The sequence below is a fragment of the Agelaius phoeniceus genome (assembly GCF_051311805.1).
Source record: "Agelaius phoeniceus isolate bAgePho1 chromosome W unlocalized genomic scaffold, bAgePho1.hap1 SUPER_W_unloc_1, whole genome shotgun sequence".
NCBI classification, from domain to species: domain Eukaryota; kingdom Metazoa; phylum Chordata; class Aves; order Passeriformes; family Icteridae; genus Agelaius; species Agelaius phoeniceus.
In genome coordinates this window covers 5,087,348-5,114,668 of record NW_027509866.1, presented here as the reverse complement: position 1 = coordinate 5,114,668, position 27,321 = coordinate 5,087,348, and the positions used below count along the sequence as shown (strand labels likewise).

Sequence of the window (27,321 nt, the reverse complement as noted above, 5' to 3'; positions counted from 1 at the left end):
AGGAAAACAAAACTAAACAGGACCTAAAAAATCTTTTCTCGCTCTCTTTTTAAATATCATGTATTCAGTTTGAATACACTACTGAGATCTACTTAACCACAAAGGATTTGAAAATTAAAATCAAATGATTCCCAGAGGCTTGGCTTGTTCAGGTGTTCTGAATGTTCATGAGCCCTGGGACACTGAATTCCTGCACTGAAGAGCTGAAGGCTGAACAAGCCTCTGGAGCAGTGAAATTCAGCAGCAGCCTCCAAGTTGCTGAGGATGTCAGCAGCCCCCAGTGAGGCCATCCCTGCCCAGAGACCATGGGGGAATGGGCAGACAAGGAGAGCGTCCCTGGGGCTGGGGCAGCACAACTCAGAGGCACCAGCGGCTCCAGCTGGGCAATGGAGTGTGGAATGTGGCTGGGAAAGCCCTGCCTGGGCTGGGCCAAGCAGCACACACAAGCCCTGACTCCCATCCCTCAAACAATTCTCTCAAGGAGACATTTAAAAGGAATTACAATTGTTTCTGTACTCTGAGTGTGACTCCCTGGAGAAATACCAACAAGAGATTCTCAGGAGCTCAAAACAACAAAACTGTCTTTGCGGGCAACATTAGAAAATCAGAAAAACATTGGCAAAAGATTTATTATGACATTGTAATGGTTTTGGTTGGTTAATTTAAGATTTTTCTAATTTTGAGATTTCTTAATTAATGTATTGATGAATGTTGTGGGTTTTAGTGTCACTTAATTATGTTTTTTTAATTGTGAGATTAGATTCGAGAAAGCTAAAGTATGCCAAAAATTTTAAAAGGGTATAAAGGAAAAGTTTAATAAAAATAAATTAAAAAGAGAAAGGTGGTAAGAATTAAAAAAAAATCTTTAGAACATTTTTTTTCTCTACAACTTTTTCTTTTTACTGACAATCTAAATAAAGTCAACTTAAAATTTCTCTTTCATTTACTTCTTCTAGAATAGTCTTTTTTTAGTTTACTTTGGGAGAGAAGTTTTTCTTGTAAGGGTATGGAGACTTTTTTACAAGAGGAAAAAATAGGAGTTTTGTGGTTCTTAATTCTGTCATGGATAACAGTTGTCTGGGGAACTCTGTTATTGTGAAGTTGTATTTATTGCCAGAAGCTTTTTCACAGCTTGTTGATGGGCCATGTCAACTTATGGGGTTTTGTTTTAAAGATGAGTTATTTAAAGGTATAAGTTTTTATTATTTACTTTTAAAATTATTTTTATTTCTGGGAAAAGAGATCTTCTCTTGGGGATACTGGATTACTTTTTCCCCCCCTATTTAAACCTTTTATGAAATTACAGTTATTTTAACATTTATTTATTTTAGTATGCAGGTTTTTGTTTGAAAATAATTTGAATATTTTATAGTTTTATGTGTTATAAAGAAAAAGAGTTTTCTCTTTGTAGTTTATAAGAGGATTTTAGTTTTAAGATTAAGGTATTTCTTCTTCTTTTTTGGGGGGGATTTAATTTCTTCTTTACTGATTTTGATGGTTTTATGTTATTTTTTTATATGCTTGTATTTTGGGTTTTTTATATGTTTGTATTTTGTTTTTTTCTTTTACCCGAGGGAGGATTGAAGTATTGAAAGGGTTAACAACTGACCCGCTGGTAACTTGTGGTGGAAGTTGTGGTAGGGTTGGGTTAGGATTGGTTTTATGGTTTGTTTTTGGCTTTTTTATGTTTAAGGTTTTAGTTGTAGGGTTATTTTGTATGGGTTGTAGGGGTTTTTCGTGTTGGGAGAGGGGACTTGATGGTAAGATTTTAAAAGCTGTGGCTGGCTTTGTTCTGGTTGGGGTTTTGTAGCCTCTTTTGTTTTCCTGTTTGGGAGTTGTTGGGGTTTGGTATGGTCAGAATGGGGCTGATGGGGAGGGGGTGGCCTGGGGAGGGTGGAAGGGGCTCAGCCCATGGCAGGGTTGCTTGGTTTGGTTTGGTTTGATTTGGTGTGGTTGGGTTTGATTTGGTTTGGTTTGGTTTGATTTGGTTGGGTTTGATTTGGTTTGGTTTGGTTTGGTTTGGTTTGATTTGGTTGAGATGGGGGCCAGGGCCAGGGCCCGCTGCTTCTTTGTTGACTGGAAAAGAAAGAGGAGGTTCCTGGGTTTTTCATCTTTAACATTTGTGTTTAACAGAGGCATGTTCAGTATCTCAGTGGTTTAACAGATTGTCAGTGACACAAAAAGTTTTACATTACTTTTAAAAATTCTTCTTATGTTAAACTACGACAGACATTCAATCAACAAAAAACATTTCTCAAAGCATTGACTTGGCCCATTCAACTTCACAAACTCTAAGCCTGTTCAATTTAATGTTAATCAACATTTGCAGGAGCACAGAAACAGAAGAAGAAGATGCAGAAAGAGAAAAACTCAAAAAAGATACAGAGAAGCACACACACAGCTACCAACTCCTGGATTCCAGCGCAGTTCAGATGGAAATTCCAAGAGGATGCAGGGTCAAGATGTGTGCTTGCCTTGTGGTCAGCCTTCAATAGCCCTTGGTCTCCCTGGGCCCTTCCCCCAGGTGGGGCTTGGGCTCATTTGGTCCCTCAGGAGCTGGGCTGGGGCTGCAGAGGTGGCTGTGGAGCATTGCCTGTGCTGTGCCAGGGACTGGCAGCCACTGCTGGGCTGGGATAGAGGCTCTGGGGGGATTGGGGTTGCAGGGCAGGGCAGGGCTGGGGTTCCAGGGCAGGGCAAGGCTGGACCTGCCCCTTTTTCCCCCACACACATGAAATGTTTCCAGCCAATAGTCTCCTCCAATTTGTCATAACAGGCAATATTGGAGGTGGAACCCAAATTCTGGCCATGGGCATCTGGACTAGAAGGACAGTTCTTTTCCATAGGAAGGAAAGCACAGAGCCCCAGTGTTTGGAGAGCCTCACTAGGCAAAGGCCAGCCGGACTTGTCAGGAATGGAAGATTTTGTCTGGGACCAGACTTTGGATATAGGGAATATTAGAGGTGGAACCCCAATCCCAGCCATGGGCACCTGGAGAAGCAGAACACTTCTTTTCCATAGGAAGGAAATCACAGAGCCTTCCCCACTGTTTTTTGAGATAGATGCAAAGTGACCCTTCTGAAACCACTTCAAGACAGACTTGTCCTGGGAATATTCCTATTGGAACAATCGCATGATATAAGGTGGTGTTGTTCTATTTCTGGAGTCCCATACTGTTGTTATCAAATTTCTGAAGTTCCATACCTCCTTGGTGTGTTCTTATGGCTGCAGATCTTCACAGCACAGACTCCTTCTCCTGCATCTTTCTCACTTCAGGGGTCCTCCAAGACTCTCTCTGACTGGCTAACCCACACCCTTTTATCCCAGTCATCTTCATTAGCCACAGCTACGGCCCAATGAAGGACATCGCAGCTGCAGCCCATGAAGGACAACCGTGACCTCCCAGGGCAAAGCCTTTATACAGATATTCAAATACAGTACATTTCCTCTACTATAATAAGAAAATTTGGAGGTGAAATCCCAGTTCTGGCCACGGGTGCCTGGAGGAGGAGGAGAGTTCTTTTCCATAGGAAGAAAAGCACGGAGCCCCAGTGCTTCAGCAGCAGATGAGAAGAGACCCTCAACATGCCAGGGTCAGCTGGACCAGTCAGGCAGCCCCTGGGAGGCCAAACCAGCCAGATCTGTTCTGTGTTCCCTTGGTTTTGTGGGGCCCTAGAGTGCCAAAATCGTGCCTTGGATCCATGGGGCCCTGCCATGCCATAATGGTGGCTTGATCCCATGGGGTCCAGCAGTGTCACGATGACCCCTTGTTTCCATGGGATCCAGCAGTTTCACGATGGCCCCTGGGTTCCAGAAGGCCCCGCTGTGTCACAATGGTCCCAATGACTCCATGAGCCCCTGCAGTGTCACAATGGACCTTTGGACCCTGGGGGTTTGCAGTGTCACAATGGTCTCCTTTGGCTCCACAGTGTCACAATGCACCATTGATGACACAAGGCCCCTCTGTGTCACCCTGGAGCTTTGGTTCCATGCAGCCCTGCAGTGTCACAAAGGCCTCTTGGTTTCAGGAGGCCCCACAGTATCACAAGGATCCTCTTGGTTCTGTGGGGACCCCCAGGGTCACAATGGTCTCACTGGTTCCATGAGGCCTCACAGTGTCACAATGGTCTCTGTGATTCCATGAGTCCCTTTAGTGTCACATTGGTCTCCTTGTTTCCATGAGGCTGTGACGTGTCTTAATTGTGTCTCCATGATTCCATGAGGCCTTGCAAAGTCACAATGGACCTGTGGCTCCATGGGGTCTCGCAGTTTCACAATGGACCCTTGGTCCCATGACCCCTCAAATTGCCTGTCCTTGCAGCTTTAGTCTGAAAGCAACCCTTGGATATTTGGGGAGTATTAGGGGTGGAATTCCATTTCAGCCATGGGTTCCTGGAAGGAAGGTTGGATCCCAGTGTTTCAAAGGCTGATTAGAGGCAGCCCCAAGGAGGCCAAGGGAAGCCAGACCTGTTGTCAGGGAAGAATCCTTGGATAGACAGAATTTGGGAGGCCAAACCCCACTTTTGTCTATGGGCATCTGGACAAGAAAGACAGTTCTTTTCCATAGGAAGGAAAGTACAGAGCCCCAGTGTTTCAAAGGATGATGAGAGCTGGCCCTTAAGAAGCTAAGGGAACCTGGACAGTCCTGGCAGGTTTGTCTGGGAGCTATCCTTGGATATAAGGAATTTTAGAGGCAGATTCCCAATTTTGGCCATGGACACCTGGACTTGAAAGATGGGTTTTTTCTGTGGCAAGAAAAGCACAGGCATCCAGTGTTTTGAAGGCAGATGAGAGGTGGTCCCCAAGAGGCCAAGGCCAGCCAGAGCTGTCTGTCCTGGTAGGTTTCATATGGGAATAATCCTTGGATATAATCAGATTTGGAGGAGGGATCCCAATTTCAGCCATGAACCCCTGGAGTAGGAGTTCTTCCCTACAGGAAGGAAAGCACACAACTCCAGGGCTTCAGTGTCTGATGAGAAGTGGTCCTCAACATGCCCAGGTCAGCTGGACCAGTCAGGCAGCCCCCAGGAGGCCCAGCCAGCCAGACCTGTTCCATGTTCTTGGATCCTTGGGGCCCTGCAGCATCACAATGGCCCCTTGGTTCCATGAGGCTCTGTAGGATCACAACAGATCTTTGTTTCCGTGAGGCCCAGTGATATAACAATGGTCTCCTTGGCTCCACAGTGGCATAATGGCCCCTTGCTTCCATGAGGACTTTGCTGTGTTAAAATGGTTTCCTTGTTTCCATGGGATGGTGCAATGCCACAATGGCCCATTGGTTCCATCACGTGGCAGAGTCTCAAACTGGCCCCTTGATTCTATTGGGTTCCTCAGGGTCACAATGGCCCTGTTGGTTCCACCAGGCCTGAATGTGTCACAATGTCCCCTTGCTTCCATGGGGACCCACAGTGACACAATGGCCCCTTGCTTCCATGAGACCTTGCAGTGTCACAGTGGCTGCCTTGGTTCTGTGAGGTCCTGTGGTGTCACAATGGCCCCTTGGTTCCATGGGGACTCGGAATGTCAGAATGGTCTCATTGGTTCCATGAAGCCCCTCAGTGTCACAATGGTCTCTTTTGGTTCCACAGTATCACAATGGCACCTTGGTTCCATTGGGCTCCTCCCTGCCACACAAGTTCTCAGTTCAACGGAGCCCTGCAGTGTCACAGTGCTCTCCTTGGTTCCATGATGCCCCATAGTGTAACAGTGGTATCCTTGGTTCCACAGTTAGAATGGCTCCATGGTCTCATGGAGCCCCACAGCCCCTTATAGAGCCCCACAGCCCCTTGTGGAGCCCCACAGGGTCACTGTGATCCTCTTGATTCCATGAGGCCCTGCTGTGCTACAATGGCTCCTTGGTTCTATGAGGCCCTGTGGTGTCACAATGGCCCCTTGGTTCCAGTGGGTCCCTAAGTGTCATATCAGTCTCATTGGTTCTATGAGGCTCCACAATGTCACAATGGACTTTTTGTTCCATGAGCTTTTGTACTGCCAAAACCAGACAACAACAGTCTCCTTGGTTCCATGGTGTCACACTGGACCCTTGGTTTTATTGGGACTCACAGTGTCAGAAGGGGCTCCTTGGTTCCATGAGGCCCTGCAGAGCCCCTTGATTCAACAGGGCCTCAAAGTGTCATAATGGCCTCCAGGATTCCATCAGGCTTTGCAGTGTCACAATGGAACGTTTGTTCCATGGGGTCCCACACTGTTACATGGATCCTTATTTCCATGGGGTCCTGTAGTGTCACAATGGACTCCTTGCTGCCACAGAGTGTGACAACTGCCCCTTGGCCTGCCAAGACTCAATAGTGTCACAATGGTTCCTTGCTTCCATGAGACTTTGTAGTGTCACAATGGCCCCCTGGTTCATTGAGGCCTTTGGTGTCACCATGGTCTATGTGATTGCATAAGGCCCTGCAGTGTCAGAACACACTATTGGTTTCACTGAGCCCCACAGTGTCTCTGTGGTCCCCTTGGCTCCACAAGGCCCTGCTGTGTCACAATGGACCTTTGGTTCCACAAGGCCTCTAAGTGTAAAAATGGCCTCCATGGTTCCATGAGGCCCTGTTGTGTCACAATGGACCTTTGGTTCCATGAGGCCCCAGAGTGTCACAATGGTATCCTTGGTTCCACTGGACCCTTCATCCCCTGGACACCCACAGGGTTCACTGGAGACCCCTTGGTTCCATGAGGCCCTGCCATGCTATAATGGCCCTTTGGTTCCTTTGGGTCCCAAAGTGTCAGAATAGTCTCCATTGTTCCATAAGGCCCCACAAAGTCACTGTCATGCCCTTGGTTGGACAGGGCCCCACAGTGGAACAATGGACTCCTGGTTCCATGAGGTTCCTAAGTCACAATGGTCTCCTTGGATCTGCAGTGTCACAGTAGCCCCTTGGCTCCATGTGGCCATGCTATGTCACAATGGATTCATGGTTCCACCAGCCTTGCTGTGTCACAATGGTCCCTTGGTTCCAAGAGGTTTCTCAGGGTCACAATGGTCTCCTTGGAGCTGCAGTATCACAATGGACCATTGGTTCAATGTGACCCCGATGTAGCAAAACGGATTTTGGTTCCATGGGGTTCTGCAGACTCACAAAGGACCCTTTGTGCCCTGACTTTGCTCAGTGTCACAGCTGACTCCTTGTTCTAGGAGGCCCCACCACCACCAAATATCCAAAATATCAGATTAAGACTCCTTAACACTAATTTCTTATTTAAATTATATATAATTTATTCGGGTCTGAGGTCTAGTGAGATATAACTCGTAACCTTATGTGGACATATAATTCTACCAGCAGCATCACTACATGCATATTACAATTTACCCATAAAACCCACCTCAAGTTCCCAGACTCAGTCCTTCAATTTTCTGTCACTGCAATCTTGCGCCAAATGTCTTCTTCTTGTCTTCCAACCATCCTTGGTGAGAAAGCAGCACCTGAATGCCTTATTCCTGTACTAAAAGTTCACAGGCACAGTGAAAATTGAATTACCCTTTTGATATCAGGCCCACGGCTTTGTGTGGGCAGGCAGAGGCAGGCAGGAGGCAGAGCTGTCAGTAAAGGAAGGGCCCAGCCAGGTGGGGCAGCCGGGGGATGCCCACAGCCTGCAGGGACAGAGGCGCAGGGCAGGGACATCATAGGACAGCCTGGGCTGCACAGGGCACAGGGATGGGCAGCAGCTGCAAGACAGCCCTGCCAGAGCCAACTTGGGCAGCACTTTGGCCATGGCTGCTGGCCCTGGGCCTGAGGCCACAAGGGGACAAGTGACCCTTGCAGGCCTGGGGCCTCATTGCCTCCTTGTCCCTGCTCAGCAGCCTGGTAGGGGCTGCCCCATGCTCCTGCCCTTGGCATTGCCCATCCCCACATCCCAGTGCCCATCCCGGGAAGAGCCCTGAGCAATGAGGGAGGGACAGGATCTGCCTGGCCAGGGGCTGGGGCTCAGGCCTTGGTCCTTTGCATTCCTGGAACACATCCAGGTTTGCTCAGCACCAGAGACACCTTTGCCTTGCTTGTCCCCACTTGTCATCACTGCCTCCAGTGTTCTGCTCTACCTGGAACCTGGGGACACTTTCTCAGTTGTGTCCCTGACAGGGATCTCTTCAAAGTCCAAGAAACTTCAGTGTTTCAATATAACTGAGTTCTTGAGGGCTTTGTGACATCACTGAGGGAGTTGTGACATCACACAGCTGTCTGTGACATCACAGAGTAGGATATGAGGCCATAGAGCAGATTCTGCCATGATAGAGGGTGGCTCTGTGGCATCAGAGAGTGGGTTGTGAGATCACCAGGTGGCTGTGAAACATCACAGACCAGGCTGTGACATCACAGAAGAGACTATGATATGACAGAGTGACTTTGTGACATCACAATCTTCTCTGACATCACAGCACTGCTGTATGACATTACAGGGTGACATAACAAAATTAGCTCTGTGATATCACAGGATCTGTGTGACATCACAGGTGGTTGTGTGACATCAAAGGGAATGTTTGAGGTCACTGAGGAGGTCAATCCACCCTAGCCTCCCCTCATAGTTTACCTCAGAAAAGTCAAAGGCTGCTTGGGCACAGTGGGGTCCCCTGTCCCCCTGGGTCCCCAAGCTAGTGTCACAATGATCCCTACATTCCATGGAGCCACACAGTTCCATTCCATGTGTGGCTCCATGGAGCGTAGGGATCATTGTGACACTGAGAGGCCCCATCAAACCGAGGGTCCATTGTGACACTGTGGGGCCTCATGGAACTGTGGAGACCATTGTGACACTTAGGGGTGTCAAGGAACCAAGGGGCCATTGTGACACTGTGAGACCCCATGAAGCCAAAGGTCTACTGTGACACTGAGGGGACTCCTGGAATGATGGAGACCATTTTTATGCTATGTGGGCTAATGGAATAGGCAAAGCATTGTGACACTGTGAGGTCTCATGGAACCGGTGAGACCATGGTGACCCTGGGGGTCCCCACAGAACCAAGAGACCATTGCGATACTGTGGGGCCTCGTGAAACCAAGAGGCCTTTGTGACACTGCAGGGATGCATGGAACCAAAACTCCATTGTGACATTGCAGGGCCTGATGTCATTAGTGGTCCATTGTGACACTGTGGAGTCAGAGGAGTCCATTGTGACACTGCAAACCCCCAGGGTTCAAAGGTCCATTGTGACATTGCAGGGCTCATGGAACAGAGGAGTCCCGTGACATTGTGGGAAGCCTCTGTGCTTTCCTTCCTATAGGAAAGAACTGTCCTGCTTCTCCAGCCACCCATGGCTGAGATTGGGCTTCTACCTTCAAAATTCCCTCAATCCAAAAACTGCTCCCAGACAAACTCTGCCATTCCTGACAAGTCCGGCTGGCCTTTGCCTAGTGAGGCTCTTACCTGCCTTCCAAACACTGTGACTCTCTGCTTCCCTTCCTATGGAAAAGAGCTGCCCTTAGCGGCCAGGTGCCCCTGGCCAGAATTGGGATTTCACCTCCAAAATTTCCTGTTGTGACAGACTGGAGGAGATGGTTGGCTCAAAACATTTCATGCATGGGGGAGGAAGGGGCAGGTCCAGCCCTGCCCTGCCCTGCAACCCCAATCCCCCCAGAGCCTCTATCCCAGCCCAGCAGTGGCTGCCAGTCCCTGGCACAGCACAGGCAATGCTCCACAGCCACCTCTGCAGCCCCAGCCCAGCTCCTGAGGGACCAAATGAGCCCAAGCCCCACCTGGGGGAAGGGCCCAGGGAGACCAAGGGCTATTGAAGGCTGACCACAAGGCAAGCACACATCTTGACCCTGCATCCTCTTGGAATTTCCATCTGAACTGCGCTGGAATCCAGGAGTTGGTAGCTGTGTGTGTGCTTCTCTGTATCTTTTTTGAGTTTTTCTCTTTCTGCATCTTCTTCTTCTGTTTCTGTGCTCCTGCAAATGTTGATTAACTTTAAATTGAACAGGCTTAGAGTTTGTGAAGTTGAATGGGCCAAGTCAATGCTTTCAGAAGTGTTTTTTGTTGATTGAATATCTGTTGTAATACATGACAAGAATTTTTAAAAGTAATGTAAAACTTTTTGTGTCACTGACAATCTGTTAAACCACTGAGATACTGAACACGCCTCTGTGAAACACAAATGTTAATTATGAAAAAACCCAGGAACTTCCTCTTTCGTTTCCAGTCAACAAAGAAGCAGCGGGCCATGGCCCTGGCCCCCATCTCAACCAAACCAAACCAAACCAAACCAAACCAAACCAAACCAAACCAAACCAAACCAAGCAACCCTGCCATGGGCTGAGCCCCTTCCCCCCTCTCCAGGCTGCCCCCCCCATCGGCCCCATTCTGACCAAACCAAACCCCAACAACTCCCAAACAGGAAAACAAGAGGCTACAAAACCCCAACCAGAACAAAGCCAGCCACAGCTATTAAAATCTCACCATCAAGTCCCCTCTCCCCAACACAACTCAAACCAAAAACCCCTACAACCTACCACCCGTACAAAATAACCCTGCAACTAAAATTAAACACAAAGAAAAACCCAAAACCAACCATAAAACCAATCCTAACACAACCCAACCACAACTTCCACCACAAGTTACTGGCAGGTCAGGTGTTAATCCTTTCAATACTTCATTGCTCCATCGAGTAAAAGAAAAAAACAAAATACCAGCATATAAAAAATATATAAAACCATCAAAGTCAGTAAAGGAGAAATTAAATCCCAAATAAAAAAGAAGAAAAAATACCTTAATCTTAAAACTAAAATTCTCTTGTAAACTATAATGAAAAAACTCTTTTTCTTTATAACACAAAAAACTTTTTAAAAAAATTACAATTAATATTAAAAAACCCCTCCATAATAAAATAAACAAATGTTAAAATAACTGTAATTTCATAAAAAGTTTAAACAGAAGGGAAAAAAAAAAATCCAAGTAATCCAGTATCCCCAAGAGAAGATCTCTATTCCCAGAGATAAAAATAATTTAAAAATAAAAAATAAAAACTTTTACCCTTAAAGAACTCATCTTTAATACAATACCCCATAAGTTGACATGGCCCATCTACAAGCTGTGAAAAAGCTTGTAGCAATAAAAACAACTTCACAAGAACAAAGTTCCCCAGACAACTGTTATCCATGATGGAATTAAGAACCAAAAAAAAAAAAAAATTTCTTCTTGTAAAAAAATATCCATAACCTTAACAAGAAAAACTTCTCTCCCCAAGTAAACTAAAAAAAGACTACTCTTGAAATAGTAAACCAACTAGAAATTTTAAGTTTACTTTACACTGTCAGTAAAAAGAAAAAGTTATAAAGAAAAAAAAGTGTTCTAAAGGGTTTATTATAATTCTTACTACTTTTTTCTTTTTAAATTTACTTTTAATAAAAATTTCTTTATACCCTTTTAAAATGTTAGGCCTACTTGACCTTTCCATTAATCCTATCTCACAATAAAATAAATAAATAAATAATTAACCGACACGAAAACTCACTACATTCATCAATTAAGAAATCTCAATATTAGAAAAATCTTAAATTAACAAACTAAAACCACTACAATGTCATAATAAACCATTTGCAAAAGTTTCTCTGATTTTCTAAAGCTCCCAGTAGTGACTGTTTTCTTCTTTTCAGCTCCTGAGAATCTTTGTTGGTATTACTCCAGGGAGTCCAACTCAGAGAACACAAACAATTGTAATTCCTTTTAAATGTCTCCTTGAGAGAGTTGTTTGGGGAATGGGAGTCAGGGCTTGTCTGTGCTGCTTGGCCCAGCCCAGGCAGGGCTTTCCCAGCCACATTCCACACTCCATTGCCCAGCTGGAGCCGCTGGTGCCTCTGAGTTGTGCTGCCCCAGCCCCAGGGACGCTCTCCTTGTCTGCCCATTCCCCCACGGTCTCTGGGCAGGGATGGCCTCACTGGGGGCTGCTGACATCCTCAGCAACTTGGAGGCTGCTGCTGAATTTCACTGCTCCAGAGGCTTGTTCAGCCTTCAGCTCTTGAGTGCAGGAATTCAGTGTCCCAGGGCTCGTTAACATTCAGAACACCTGAATAAGCCAAGCCTCTGGGAATAATTTGATTGACGTTTTCAAATATTTTGTGGTTAATTTGACAGATGTCATTTGTATGTTCAAAGTGAATGCATTATATTTAAAAAGACAGTGAGAAAAGATTTTTTAAGTCCTGTTCAGGATTTTTTCCTGTTCATAAATCATTATGTGCAGTCTCCAACTGACACTGAATCCAAGTACCTCCTCATGCAGTTGGAATAGATATGAAAATCAAGACCCTTCATGGCTGACAATCAATCAGACTCTGTCCCTACCCCCAGCCCACCATTTCCCCCATCCAAGCCCTGGCACTCAGAGCAGCCTTGTGCAAATCTGAGCTCCCTCCAGCCCAGGCTGCACCTGCAGCTTTCAGCTCCTTGGCTCCAACTCCCACCTGCTTTCCTTGCAGAAGGAGCTGCCTGAGACACAGAGGGATGTTCATTTCTTGTCAGCCAACAAAGCCAGGGGAAGGCACAGCTCCATCAAATGCAAAAGTCATTCTTCTCCCTGGCTGTGCTATGCCCATGATCCCCACTGCCTATCTGGTTTCCTTCATCCCTCTTTTGCCAGAGACTCTCTGGGACAAGGGAGCTCTGCTCTGGCTATGGAGGGAGGTCCAAGTGCAGCCCCTGGAGTGGAAACCACAACTCATCTGGTTTGTGTCCTTTGGGGGTGAGGTGGTGAGACTCAGAGGCACGGGAAGGTTTCTCCTCATGGTCAACATGAAAAATGTGAACATGATAAAATTGATTAAACCTCAAAACCCTTCCCTGAACTTCTTGTGACATCCCAGTAACATCTGACATGTCCACCATCCACAGGGGATCGCCATACTGGAAGGAATTTATAGAAAGACATAAGAACAGGTGATAGAAAACATAAAAATACAACTAAAATGCTGACTATTTAAAATTCTGAAAGACTAGGCAACTCCCTGAAGCTCAAACCATGAAGCTGGTTAAGGGAGATGCATTGGAATGATTAGAGAACAGCTTCAGGAGGAAATCTGGGAGCAGCAGGAAGGACATAGATCCAGCTGCTCTAAATGAAGAGACATCCTTAGACATGGCCATTTAAACAGGAAAGCTGGAAACACCTGAAGGAAGAGAGTCATGAAATATTAGACTGAATGTTGGTGGCAAAGGTAGAGGGGAAGATCAGTATTTCTTCTCCTTGTGCCATCAGTACACTTCCAGGAACTCCCACTTCCTGGTGGTGAAACGTTGCCATTTCTTAAAAGTACTCAAATTACCTAGATAATGAAGATTTGCTTGTATATTTTGATACAAACAGGTATTAACACTTGTGCCCCTTTCCAGGCAGACATCAGCTGTGTGCCCATGAACAGGCAGTCCCACTTGTGCCCTGAGGTGCCCAGCTGGGAGTGGATCTCTCCCAGAGCACCTGAGGGAGAGCAGAGCACCTTGCAAGCTGCAGGTCCCTGACAGCCCCGCAGAGCTCCTGTCCCATCAACATCTGCTCTGCTCCAGTCTGAAACAGGGCCCAGCATGGTGCTGGGATCATCAGAGAGCTGAGGTGTGTGCTGGAATTCAATGGCCTCCCCATCCCGCAGCAGCCCTGCATTTCCCTGCTGCAGCCTTGGTCTCCAGCCCAGCCATGGAGGCTCTTTGGGCTCTGGAGTGTTGCTGCAGCCCCCAAGGGCAGCTGAGCTCTGCCTTTGGCCCAGTCAGGCCTGGCCAGCGCAGGCCATGCTCAGCAATTGCTTGTGTGTGCCTGGCCTTGCTGTCAGCCCCGGCAGCAGCTGCGTGGCCCCTTTGTGGCCCTGTGCTGGCCCAGCCATGGTGGCCCAGCCCCTGTGCAGGCCCAGCCCAGGCCAGGAGCATTGCTGCTGGGAACGGCCCCTGTGCCGTGGTGCCCACAGCAGCCTTGGGGCTCTGTGCCCCATGGCCTCCCTGCTGGGCAGCCTCTGCCAGCTCCTGCAGAGCCCCTGGCACCTGTGGGGCTGCACAGACAGCCCTGCCCCGGGCTCTGCCGGCCTCTGGGCCAGCAGAGAGGCAGCCAGGGCTGGCCATGGCCGGGAACAGGCCCTGAGCCCCGCAGGAGGATGGAGCTGGGCCACAGCCAAACTCAGCCCAGGCCAAAGCTGGGCTCAGCAGCCAGGGCTGCCAACGCATGGGCACAGAGGCTGGCGCTGACAAATGTCCTGGGCCCCCTCCCTGCTCTGTCCATGCCACCAAGGGCACAGAGCAGCCTCCTCTCTGGGCCACTTGCCTGTTTGCAATGCCTTGCACAGGCGCTGGCCCTGCCCCACAAGGCCTGGCCTGAGTCCTGCCCCTTCACGCTCAGCCAGGCTGAGATGGACACTGATGGTTTCTGGGCCAGGCTCTTGGAGCCCAGCCCAGCTCCCTGCAAGCTCTGCCAGCTGCCCTGAGCTCTGGGCAGCACCAAGGGCCTCTCTGAGCCCAGCCCAGCCCAGCCGGCTCTGGCCCCACAGCTCTGCTCAGCCCAGGCTGCTCTGGGCACTGGCCCCACGGCCTCAGCCCCTGCCATGGGCACAGCAGCAGCTGCAGCTGCCACAGGACTCAGCCCCAGCCATGGGGGAAGGTGCTTGGCCAAGGCCAAAGGAGGCTCCCTGGCTGCCCTGCTGCCCTCGGCCTGAGGTGCTGAGAGCTCTGCAGCCCCTGCTGCCATCCCATCTGCCCAGGGCAGCACAAGAGCCCCGGCCTTGGGGCCCTCAAGAGCTGCTCCTGCTCCAGGCCCAGGGCCCATGCCAAAGCTGGGGCAGCCACAAAGCTGTGCCCATTTCTGTTCATTGCTGTTTTGATGGGGATGGATCCTCAGCCACTTGGGGGTTGCTGATGAATTTTATTACTCCAGAGGCCTCTTCTTTCTTGAGCTCTTCACTCCAGGAATTCAGTGAGAAAAGCTCAGAAATATTCGTTCGAAACACCTGAACAAGACAACCCCCTGGGAATAATTGAAGTTTTCAATTCTTCTGTGGCTAATTAGTCAGATTTCAGAAGTGTATTCAAAGTGAATATACTATATTGAAAACACTACAGAGAGAACTCTTTTGTCCTTTTCAGTTTTCTTTTCCTAATTATAGATTGATATCAGCCATGTCCAATTGACATGGACCCCCTGCACCTCCTAATGCAGTTTACAGATATGAAAATCAAGACCCTTCATGGCAGACAATCACACTTTGTCCCTACCCACACCCCACCATTTCCCTCATCCAGCCCCTGGCACTCAGAGCAGCTGAGGAATGGAGTCACATCCCGGGGTGTCCCCAGGGCTCAGGACTGGGGCCAAGTCAGTTCAGTCTCTTTATTGCTCATCTGGACGAGGCCATTGAGGATACTCTCAGTCAGTTCCCAGGTGAGCCCAAGCTGGGTGGGAGTGTGGCTGTGCTGGAGGGCAGGAAGCTCTGCAGAGGGATCTGGACAGGCCCAGGACAATGGGATGAGGTTCACCAAGGCCAAGGGCCAGGTCCTGCCCTGGGCTCACAACCACCCCAAATCCCAGCCATGCCCTGCCCCCGATCCACCCAGCCTGTCCTGTTTCCTTCATCCCTGCATTGCACGGGACTCTCTGGGACAAGGGAGCTCTGCTCTGGGGATGGAGGGAGGTCCAAGTACCACCACTGGAGCAGGAACCACAACTCATCAGGTTTGTGTCCTTTGGTGGTCAGGAACTGCTGAGACTCAGAGGCACAGAAAGTTTCTCCACATGGCCTAGAGACCCCAGTTGAACAGGACACAATTTAATAACAATCACACTCTTCTCTGAGCTATGTGCAACATCCCAGAAGCATCTGATGAGTCCACCATCCACAAGTGATTTCCATACTAAAATTAATTTCAGACAAATGTGGTTCTGTGACAGATAGAAACACAATTAAGTTCTTGTATCAGGATGCTCATCTTGGAGTGGGGGCAAAACAGCTCCAAAAATTCCTGATTTGCAAAGCTGTCAGTGGTGGATGGAGAAGGGAGGTCAGGCTGCTCTTGGTGCTGAGGAAATGCTGAAACCAGCCTGACTCATTTCATCTCCTCCTGTCCTGGCTGATCTGCCCTCTTTCCCCTTCCACCCATTGACTTTTGTCTCCCACCAGGCCCCCGGTGAAGAGCCTGGCTCTGTGTTCTCCATCCCCTCCTCGCTGGCACTGCCAGGCTGGGATGAGGAGCCCCTCAGCCTTCCCTGCTCTGGGCTGGACAAGCCCAGCTCCCTCAGCCTCTGCTCACAGGCCAAGGGCTCCAGCCCCACCTTGGAGGCCCTTCCCAGACCCTGCTCCAGCTGCCAGACATCTTTCCTGCCCAGGGCAGGATAATCCCCTACAACAGGGGAGGCTCAGGCTGGACAATAGGAAGGAGTTCTTCACAGAAAGGGTGAGTGGGAACTGGAATGGGCTGGCCAGGGGAGAGGTGGCAGAGTCACTGTCCCTCTCCAGTGGCACTCAGTGGCATGGTCTGGGTGACAAGGCAGTATTGGGGCATTGGTTGGACTTGATGATCCCAAAGGTCTTTTCCAGCCTATTTGATTCTGTCATTCTCTGATGATTGGGACACTCGGGGGCCATTGTGACACTGCAGGGCCTCCTGGAACTAAGAGGACCATGTTGACACCGTGCAGCCCCACAGAACCAGGGGTCCATGGTGGTGCTGTGGGGCCAAATGGAACCAGGGAGTGCCCCGTGACACTCTGGGCCCTCATGGAACCACAGAGGCCATTGTGACACTGCAGGGCCTTGTGTAACCAAGGGGTTTCACCATTTTGACACTGCAAACCAAGGAGAGCATTGGGAGACTGCAGGGCCCAGTGGAACCAAGGGGCCGTTCTGACACTGCGGGGCCTCATGGCACCAAGGGGACATTGTGACACTGCAGGATCCTGTGTAACCAAGGGGCCACAGTGACACGATGGGGCCTCAAGGAATCTGGAATAATGCTGTGACACTGTGTGGCCTCGTGGAAACAAGGGGTCCGTTGTCACATTTTGAGGCCCCATGGAACCAAGTAGACCAGTGTGACAGTGCAGGGCCTGGTGTAACCAAGAGGCCATTGTGACACTGAGGGGCCCCATGGAACCAAGGACATCTTTGCAAATGTCACCAAGCTGGATGTGAGTATTGATCTGCTGGAGGGTCGGAGGGCTCTACACAGTGACTTGGACAGGCTGGATCTAGGGGATAAATCCAACAAGGTGAGGTTTAACAAATCCAAGTGCCAGGCCCTGATATTTGGCCTCAGTGCTACAGCCTGGGGACAGAGTGGCTGGAGAGCAGCCAGGCAGAAAGGGACCTGCAGGGACTGATGGACATGAGGCAGCAGTGTGCCCAGGTGGGCAAGAAGGCCAATGGCTCCTGGCCTGGATCAGGAATGGTGTGGCCAGCAGGAGCAGAGCTGCTGTGCCAGCACTGATCTGCCCCCAGCTCTGCACACAGACATTGCTGCTGCAGCTACAGAGAAGGGAACGCAAGGGCATCTCTGGAAAAAACTTTGCTGGGAGATGCTTTAGTTCCTTTAAAGCCACACGGAATGCAGCCCCTCACCGACACAATCTGTGGACACAGGGAAGATTGAGAGAAACAAAATGAGAAATGGCAAAACCAATGGCTTTTCTTTGTGGACAATATTAAAAAACTTAAACATGGGGAAAAAAAGAACAAACCCACAACCAAACCCAAAAGAATTATCAAAGGTGATTTATATTACATGGCCTGTCCCTGCTGCAGCCCCGGCACTGCCACCCCCAGGGCTGTGCCCGGCCCCGAGAGCACTCAGGCCCTGCAGCAACACCAGGGCCACCAGGGCAGCGGGGCAGGGCCACGGCAGCAGCACTGGCAACACCAAGTGCTGCTGCTGCTGCTGCTGCTGGGCACAGCTGCTGGGCCAGCACTGATCTGCCCCAGCTCTGCACACAGACATTGCTGCTGCAGCTCCAGAGAAGGCAACACAAGGGCATCTCTGCAGAAAACTCTGCTGCGACATCCTTTAGTTCCTTTAAAGCCACTGAGAATGCAGCCCCTCATTGACACAGTCTGTGGCCACCGGGAAGGAGGAGTGAAACAAAAAGAGAAATGGCACAAACAATGACATTTCTTTGCGGAAAATATGAAAAACCTGAAACAAAGAAATAGAACCTCTGAAACCAAGAAGAAGTATAAAAGTTTACTTTTATTACAATCTATTTACAGATATTCGCTAGCAGTTGAATGTTTCTGAAACCATCCAGTCATCAGTCTTCTCACTGCAGCCTTGAGCTCCTGGTTCCTCAGGCTGTAGATGAGGGGGTTCAGGGCTGGAGGCACCACCGAGTACAGAACTGACAGGGTCAGATCCAGGGATGGGGAGAAGATGGAGGGGGGCTTCAGGTAGGCAAACATGACAGTGCTGACAAACAGGGAGACCACAGCCAGGTGAGGGAGGCAGGTGGAAAAGGCTTTGTGCCGTCCCTGCTCAGAGGGGATCCTCGGCACAGCTCTGAAGATCTGCACATGGGAGAAAACAATGAACACAAAACAGCCAAGTCCTAAAAAGGCACTAACAGCCATGAGCCCAAGTTCCCTGAGGTGGGATTCTGAGCAGGAGAGCTTGAGGATCTGTGGGATTTCACAGAAGAACTGGCCCAGGGCATTGCCATGGCACAGGGGCAGGGAAAATGTATTGGCCGTGTGCATGAGAGCATTGAGAAAGGCACTGGCCCAGGCAGCTGCTGCCATGTGGGCACAAGCTCTGCTGCCCAGGAGGGTCCCGTAGTGCAGGGGTTTGCAGATGGACACGTAGCGGTCGTAGCACATAGTAGTGAGGAGAAAATATTCTGCTCCAATGAAGAAGATCAGGAAAAAAACCTGAGTAGCACATCCAGTGTAGGAGATGTTGCTGGTGTCCCAGAGGGAATTGTGCATGGCTTTGGGGACAGTGGTGCAGATGGAGCCCAGGTCAGCGAGGGCCAGGTTGAGCAGGAAGAAGAACATGGGCGTGTGCAGGTGGTGGCCGCAGGCTACGGCGCTGATGATGAGGCCGTTGCCCAGGAGGGCAGCCAGGGAGATGCCCAGCAAGAGGCAGAAGTGCAGGAGCTGCAGCTGCCGCGTGTCTGCCAATGCCAGCAGGAGGAAGTGCCTGATGGAGCTGCTGTTGGACATTTGCTGGGGCTGCACATGGGCACCTGTTCATGGAGAAAAGGACAGTGAAGAGTTAGAGGAGATACCTGTAAACAAAATCAAAGCCTTTTCTCATACACCTACCCTGGAACACACATAGATACACTTTTTTTTGAAGAATTCTGGTGTTTTCTTTAAAGCTTCCCCATACCTCTGCTGGTGTTCTTGAATATCAGAAACCCTCACCATTTCTACTGCCCTTAGGGAATAGAGAGCATGTTCTGAGAGGCAAAGTGATAAGTGGAGAGCTAGTGGACATTGTCTGTCATTCTGACCTGTTCAGAATTTTGCTGGGCTTTAACCTTTGCCAGTTGGAGGGTGATCACCTCTCCATGTTTCCCTTTAAAATTCCCCCAGGTACTGCTGAGAGCAGATGTTTCCACCACAGCCCAGCTCCACATTTGTAGCCAAGGACTCACATTGCTCATTTCACCAACCCAGCAGCATTTTCAGTGTCACAACACCTCTGCCTTTCCCCATTAATCTCATAACTCAGAGATGCTCTAGGACAGGTTTGCACCCTGGATTGAGGCTTCCAGCTGGGACTGAAATCTCAGGGAGATTCCCAAGTGTCCTTCTGATGGCATTGGATGAAGGGAGATGCAGCTCCTTCCCTGGCTGCCCTGACAGCATTGCCCAGAGCCGGGCCCTGGGGACAGCGTCACCCTGAGCCAGCTGTGCCCCTGCCAGAGCCCCCAGGGCCGGGCAGCTGCTCCCAGCCCTGTGCTCTGCAGAGGGAACTGGGCCCGGGGCTGCAGAGCTGCCCCACGGCTCTGCTGCAGCTCTGCCTGCACAGGAGGGGCTGCACGCCTTGGAGCCCCGGCCCTGAGGGCAGAGGCTTGGCTGGGGCACAGGAGGGAGGGGGCTTGTTCAGAGGGAGGGGCTGCACTGCAGGGGCTCCTGTGGGCATCTCTAAACTCTCCCTGCCACTGCATTGCTGGGCTTTGTTTTCTCTCATTGCCTGACCTTCTCTCTGCTTCCTGCAGATTTTCCTCCTGCAGGTGTTTCCCTGTGCCTGATCTCTCCCTGCCAGCAAGCACAGCCCCCAAATCTCTGTGCACTCTCCTTGGACCTACAGAACCCTGCCTGTTTGCAGGGCACTGGCTGGGGGCAGGTTCTGTTTGCAGCCTGGAGAAAGGACAGCTCAGGCTGAGCCTGATGGCTCCAGCAAAGGTGATGCTGCTGCTGTCCATGGGCAGAGTGGCTGAAAGCACATTAGGGATCTCCTGTGAACCTATTGATCACTAAAAGTAACAGTTCGGATGTCTGAAGCTCTTGTCAAAATTCATAATTAATAATTCAGAATTAACCTTTAATATGTATCCCCTCCTCCCTGCCATTCTCCAGTAGTAGTAAAAAGAATACCTAATCTTAGAAAATTTCCTCATTTTGAACAAAACCCTTGCCCTAGAAATATTCTAGGACTTATCAGAACCCCTCAGCATGTTAGAGATTCATGAGCATTTCACCTCCCCTGCACCAGAATTACTCAGAGTTGTACTAACAGGCTCTGCAGGCATTGGCATGTTCCAGCTTGAGGAGATGGCTCCAGGAGCTGCAGCTGCACTGTCCTGCAGCCAGAGGTTCCTGTGCCAAGGGCTGGCAGTGATTGTGCCCCAGGCACTTCTCAGCCCCTTCCCAGCCCTGACTGATTGAAGCTCTCTGTGCCTCTGGGCTGTGCCCGGGCTGGCTGCAGGCAGTGCCCCAGCCCTGCTGGGCTGGCACAAGAGCTGCTCATCCAGAGAAATGTGCTTTTGAAGCTCTTCTTGGTGACCAGGAGCTGCCTCTGTGCCAGGAGCCCAGCCCAGCTCAGCAGCACAGACACAGCACAAGGACTTTAATCAGCCTCTGGGGCTTTGTGCTCAGGCCCTGAACATCAGTCCCTGAGAGGCAGCTGAAGAATCCTCTCCAGAACTCCAAGGCAGAATCCAACTCCAAAGTTTCTTGGACTTTTAATGGGTCCCACTGAGGGACACGACTGAGCAAGTGTCCCCAGGCCCCAGGCAGAGCAGAGAACTGCAGGCAGTGATGACAGGTGGGGACAAAGAGAAGCCAAGTCTTGGTGCCCTGGGCCACTGCAGGGTCTGTGCCAGCAAGGGCTGGGAGGAGACACCTTGTCCTGAGGCCCTGGGGCCTCCTGGCACAGCCCCAGCCAGGCTGGGCACTGTCAGCCCCTTGTGCTGCCCTCAGCATCCCCCCCTAGCCCACATCCCAGTGGCCTCAAGGATCTGCTGCAAGGAGTCCCTGGGGAGCCTTGCTCAGCAATGGCCCTGGGGGCTCCTTCATGCTCCCTGCAGGGACTGCAGCTTTTTCAAAGGACTTTGGCTTTGGCTTTTGCCTTGGAGTCTCTGAGAGGTTTGTGCAATCATGGCCTCCAATTATCTGCTGTAATTAGTCCCCGGAGAGGCTTTGTCAGTAACAACACTCAGTGGGGCTCATTAATGCTTCAGGGTACTCCAGTTATTTGAAGGTACTTGGTGTTTCCCTTTTGATACAGACTTTGTGAGAGGTTTGTGCAATCATGGCCCCAGTTATCTGCTTTAATGAGTCCCTGGAGAGCTTTGTACTGACACTCAGTGGTGCTCAGTAATGCTTTGAGATTCTCAAATTTTTTAAGGTAGTTTGGAATTTCCTTTCCACATTGAGACTCTGAGAAGTTTTTGGCTAATCCTGGCCTCCAATTGTCTCCTCCAAGGAGTCCATGCAGAGCCTGTGTTGGGGATTGACCTCACTCTGACCCATTCATGCTTTGAGACACTTTGGGGTTTTCTTCTGGCTTTGACTCCTGGAAAGGTTTGTGCAATCTCCTCTCAGGCCTTGAGGTTCAAGGGCTCAGCTCCAAATGCACCACAGGGCTCATCAGGATGCAGCAAGTCCTGACAAACCATGGCTCTGCCTTGATTTCCCTCTGCTCTAATGCATTTTATCAGGAATGTATCTGGAGTGATTTTTGGTTTGCTAATTTGAGATTTCTCAGCCAATGCATCTCTTAGTGCAGTGGGATCAGTGTTGGCTAATTACCATTGCACTCACTGGAATATATTTACTCATTTCCTGCTGTGAGATAGGATTAGGAGAAAGGCAAAGCAGGCTCAAAATTTTAAAAGGGTACATAGAAAAGTTTATTACCAGAAAATAGAAGAAAGAGTAATAAGAATATGAACACTTCTCCTCTCCCTACAACCTTTTCTTTGTTACTGACAGTGCAAGGAGACAAAACCTGAAAGTTTCAGTCAGTTTACACCATCTAGAACAGTCTTTCTTCAGTTCACTTAGGGAGAGGATTCTCGCTTTCATGCTATGGAGACTTCTCCATAAGAAAAAAGTTCTCTCGTGGCTCTCAATTCCCACGAAGAGCAGCTGCCCAGAAAATCTGCAATTGTGAAGTCCCTTCCATTTTTCACAGCTTTTCCCACAGCTGTTTTTATGGGCCATGTCAACTAATGGGGTATGAGTTTAAAGATGAGGTGTTCAAGAGCAAAGATTCTCTTCATCTATTTCTAAAATCATCTTCATCTCTGACAACAGAGATCTTCTTCTTCTCTCCCCGAGGGCACAGGATCTCACCACTCTTCTCTCTTCCTCTGTTTAAACTTCTCATGGGATCACAGCTCCTTCAACATTTGCCTACTTTACCATGGAGGTTTTTGCTGAACAAGTCATCTCCCCATATTTTCAAATAGTTATAGGGGAAAAGAGAGTCTGATATATTAATTACATCCTTCCCCATAGCTTTTCAAGAGGATTTCAGCCCCAAGATCAAGGCATCTCCTCATCCCTTCCATCTGGGACTCAACTTTCCCTTCACTGACCTGGGTGTCTTCATGTTGCTCCTCTGTGTGCCTGCACTTTGTCCTTTTCTCTCACTGGAGGGAGGATGGAAGCACTGAAAGAGTTCATATCTCACCCGGGGCCTGCAGATGGTTCCGTGCCCCCGGCCGGGCTCGGTGCTTGTGGCCGGAGCTGTTTTACGATGGAGGTTTCTGCAGCGGCTGCGCTGGGGCTGTGTCAGGATGGGCCGCGCTGGGGCAGGGCCAGGATCTCAGCAGCCAGGCCAGAGCACAGCAGCAGCACGGCCGGGGCCGATGGCTTCTCCTGCCCCTGCCCGGGGCTTGCGGCTGAAGCCCAAGGGTGACAGAATCTTGGCCGAGCCGGCCCGGCCCGGGGCTGCTCCTGGGGCCCGGCGGATCCTGGCTGGGCCCGGGCTGGCGGCGGGGCAGGGCTCAGCAGGGCCCAGATGTTCCCAACTGCAGCCATGGACTGGCCCGGCCTCGGCCCCGCGGCCTCCCCTGCCCTGCCCGGCAGCCGATGGGGCCTGGCGGGGTCCCTGGGAAGGGGCCCGGCCCCACGGCAGGAGCCGCCTGGCCCGGCCTGGCTGAGATGGGGCCGGGTCAGCCTTGTTACCTCTGTGCCAGCCAGAAGGGAAAGAGACCCTCCCAGGCTTTCTCATCTTTAACATGTGCCTTCACAGAGGCGTGTACAGTTTCCTTCATAGTTTAACAGATTGTCAATTCTCACAGCTAATTACTGATTGGCTTTTTTTCAGACATGGAGGAAACTGCTAGCAGCTTCTCTTAGGACATCACTTCCATGATGCAAAACCACCACAACTGCACAGAGCTCCTTTGTCCATATATAGTGCTCATGTGCCCGAGGTTTCAAAATACCTCCCTGGGAGATCTCTGGGCCCTCTCCAAGGTGTTTTCAAATGAAAACTTTCAGCTCAGAGTCTAAGAAAATCACCAGAGGACAGGACCAGCCTGACCTGTCTGTCCTGGCTACTTTTGTCTGGGAGCAGTCCTTGGATATATGGAATTTGGGAGGCCAAATTCTAATTTTGGCAATGGCCCCTGGACATGAAGGCTGGCTCTTTTTCATAGGAAGGAGGGAACAAAACCCTAGTGTTCCCCGGGTGGATGAGAGGTGACCACCAGAGGACAAGGCCAGTCAGAGCTGGCAGGTTTTGTCCTGAGAGATACCCTTGCATATAGGAAAGTTTTTAGGTAGAATACCAAGTTTGGTAATGGGCATCTGAAAAGACGGAGAGTTCTTTTCCACAGCACGGAAAGCACGGAGCCCCAGTGCTCCAGGAGCTGATGAGAGGCAGCCCTTGACATCCCAACATCAGCCAGACCTGTCAGGGGACCCCTGGGAGGCCAAAGCAGCCAGGCCTGTTCCATGTTCCCTCGGTTCCATGGGGCCCCACAGTGTCCCAATGGTCACTTGCTTCCCTGAGGCCCTGAGGTGCCATAATGCCCCCTTGGTGACACCAGGCCCTGAAGGGTCCCAATGGTCTCCATGGTTCCATCAGGCCCCACAGAGCCATAATGGTCTCGGGGTTCCATGAAGCCCCACTGTGTCACCATGGCTCCTTGGTTCCATGGGCTCCAGTGGTGCCACAAGGATCCCCTTGGTTCCATGAGGTCCCACAGTGTCCCAGTGATCTCCATGGGAAGGAAAGAACCCAGCCCCAGTGTTGCAGGGGCAGTCACCAGAGGTCAAGGCCACCCAGGCATGATGGTACTGGCAGATTGTGCCTGGGAGCAACCCTTGGATATCCAGAATTTTGGAGGTGGAATCCCAATTTCAGACATGGACACCTGGAGGATAAGGATGCTTGTTTTCCATTGGAAAGAAAGAACGGAACACTGATTACACAGTGACATTTGGGGATCTATGGGGAGCATTGGGGATCGTTTCTGCACCTCGTGACCCAACAGGAGCTTCTCTAATAAATGTTGCCTGAAGCTCCCACTGTGGTCATGAGAGGAGCCCCTGTGAGTGTCTGGGACATCCCGGCTCTTTGGCAGCCTGGGGACTCCTGGGATGTCACCATGGGATGGCTGTGACTGCCTCTGACCCCAGGGCTCTTTGCCATCCCCAGAAAGCCCTGGGAGGTCTCCATGGAGCCCCTGTCTCTGCCTGTGACATTCCAGCTCTGGAACAGCCTGGAGACTCTTGGAAAGTCCCCATGGAACCCCTGTGAGGGCCTGTGACAAATCTGATCCTTAGCAGGCAACCATCACCAGGACCCTGTTGCTGTAGTCAGTTTCCATGGAAACCATCACCAGCCCCCTGTTGCTATGCTCAGTCCCTTGGCAGCTCTATGGAGACCCCATGCCAGGGGTGGTTGCCATGGCCACCAGGGCTGGCACCAGCTGGGATGCTCGGTTTCCACGGGCCGGGCTTCAGGAATGGGATTCCCCAATTTCCTGCTCCCGCTAAAACCGCGCTGCCCTCGCTGCCCTCCCGCCTCCCATGGAAAGCACAAAAGGCAAAGATCCCGGGCTGGGATAAGAACAATTTATTGGGAACAGCAACGAGATAAGGAAAAAATGGAACAGAAACAATATTGATAACAGAAGGGATAAATAAAACTTTGACAGGGAAAACTACAACACAACTGACTGTCTCTTTCCAGCCACAATTTCCCCTGTCTGGAAAGGACACCCTTCTCCTCTGGGAGAGAGAGAGAAGGTCCCTTTCCTGCCCCTGGCAATAGCCTGAGGTGGGAGTGAATGTAATGAAAGGGCCATGGCCAGACCATCATGTTCTTCCATTCCCACATCATGTCACGGTCAGGAAAAGGGAGAGGTGTCTTCCCAGCATGGATCATGGGCAACACGGATCCCCAGGACTCTTCCCAATGCGGGTCCTCTAAAGGGGGATGAAGCTGGAGCGGTGCATGAAGCTGTTCCTGCAGCTGGGGCATTTGCAGGGCTTTCCTTACTGGCGGCTCCATGGGTGTCTGGTCAAGTGAGAGCTGCTGGTGAAGCTCTTCCCACACTGGGGACATTCGTAGGGGCTCTCCCCAGCGTGGCTGCACCAGTGGGTGACGACGGTGGAGTTGTGCTTGAAGCCCTTCCCACAGTCAGGGCAGCAGAAGGGCCTCTCCCCAGTGTGAATCTGCTGGTGGCAGAGGAGACTGGAGCTGGTCTGAAACCTCTTCTGACACCGGGGACACTCGTAGGGCCTCTCCCCAGTGTGGATGCGTTGGTGGATGATGAGGGCAGAGCTGCAGCTGAAGCCCTTCCCACACTCCCCACACTCGTATGGCCATTCCCCAGTGTGGATCATCTGGTGGCGGATCAGGGTGCTGCTCTGCCTGAAGCTCTTCCCACACTCCAAGCACTTGTGGGGCTTTTTCCCATCATGAAGCTGCTCATGGGCCACCAGCTCTGAGCTCTGTCCACCTTCCTGGCTCAGGGTGGGTCTTTCCTCCTCAGAGCACCCTGGGCTGGGTTTGGAGCCCCTTCTCCTGTGGAATCTCTGGGGCTTTTCCTCCACGTTGGAATTCTGCACTGTGGAGCCACTTAAAATGGCCTCTTCCACGATGTTCTGCCTTGGGGATTTGTCCTCCGTGGTCTCCATCCTCAGCTTCTTCTCTGGGGGAGGAAAGACAAGGAGAGGATGGGATTTGCCTCTGTGCCAGAGGGAAGGGGAAGGAGATCCCCCCAGTGCATCCCCAGCAGGACGGGGTTGGCAGCAGGGTTGTCCTGCAGCCGGGGGCTGTGCTGGGCTGGGAGATGGAGCAGGAGAGAGGGGGAAAGGGGCACTGACTTCCTCCTCACCTGCCTGGCTGTCCCAGGGTATTGTGTCAGTTTGAAAAGACAGGTGTCTGCTAAGGAAGGCAGGAGACTCCCCTGAAATGGAAAATGTTAATCCCTTCACTTGGAATTATAATTTTCAAAACAAGGGGCTGTCAAGCAAAGTCTATGGGAATAGGAATAACAATTCTTCAGAAGGAAAATTAAAAATACAAATGCAGTAGTACTAAAAACTACTTACAGAGTAAGAATACGACCTGACACCCTGTGGGTCAGAGTGTTGGTAGCACTCCTGTTAAATGGTGGCTGCAGTGCTCCTGCAGGGACAGGTGTGGTTCTGTTGGAGCAGGGATCCTTAGAAGATTGGAGTTTTCCTCGGAAGGTCCAGTTGTGGCGTCGATTGGCCTGGTCTTCCTCTGGGATCCAGTGGAGCTGGAAGCTGCTCTTCTGGGAATCTTGTGGGAGAAGGCTGACTCTGTTGTTCACATTCTCAGATTATCTCCAGGTAGGAATGCTTGGCTCCTCCCTCTGGGCAGAGCTTCTCACAATGGGATGATGGAATTTTTATCAGTGACACTCAATGGCCCATTAACAAAAGATATCTCCCTGGAGGGAGGATTCATGTGGAAGAGATA

At 50.5% G+C, this 27,321-nt stretch overlaps 1 protein-coding gene across 1 annotated transcript in view; it reads right to left on the bottom strand.

Annotated features, from left to right (window-relative positions):
- The window catches only part of LOC143692459 (uncharacterized), a 515,676-nt gene that overhangs the window by 295,187 nt on the left and 193,168 nt on the right, over positions 1–27,321 (bottom strand). Inside the window, 1 exon segment of the mRNA XM_077172693.1 lies at positions 25,925–26,332. Within this exon segment, the coding sequence (XP_077028808.1) occupies positions 25,925–26,332 (408 nt within the window).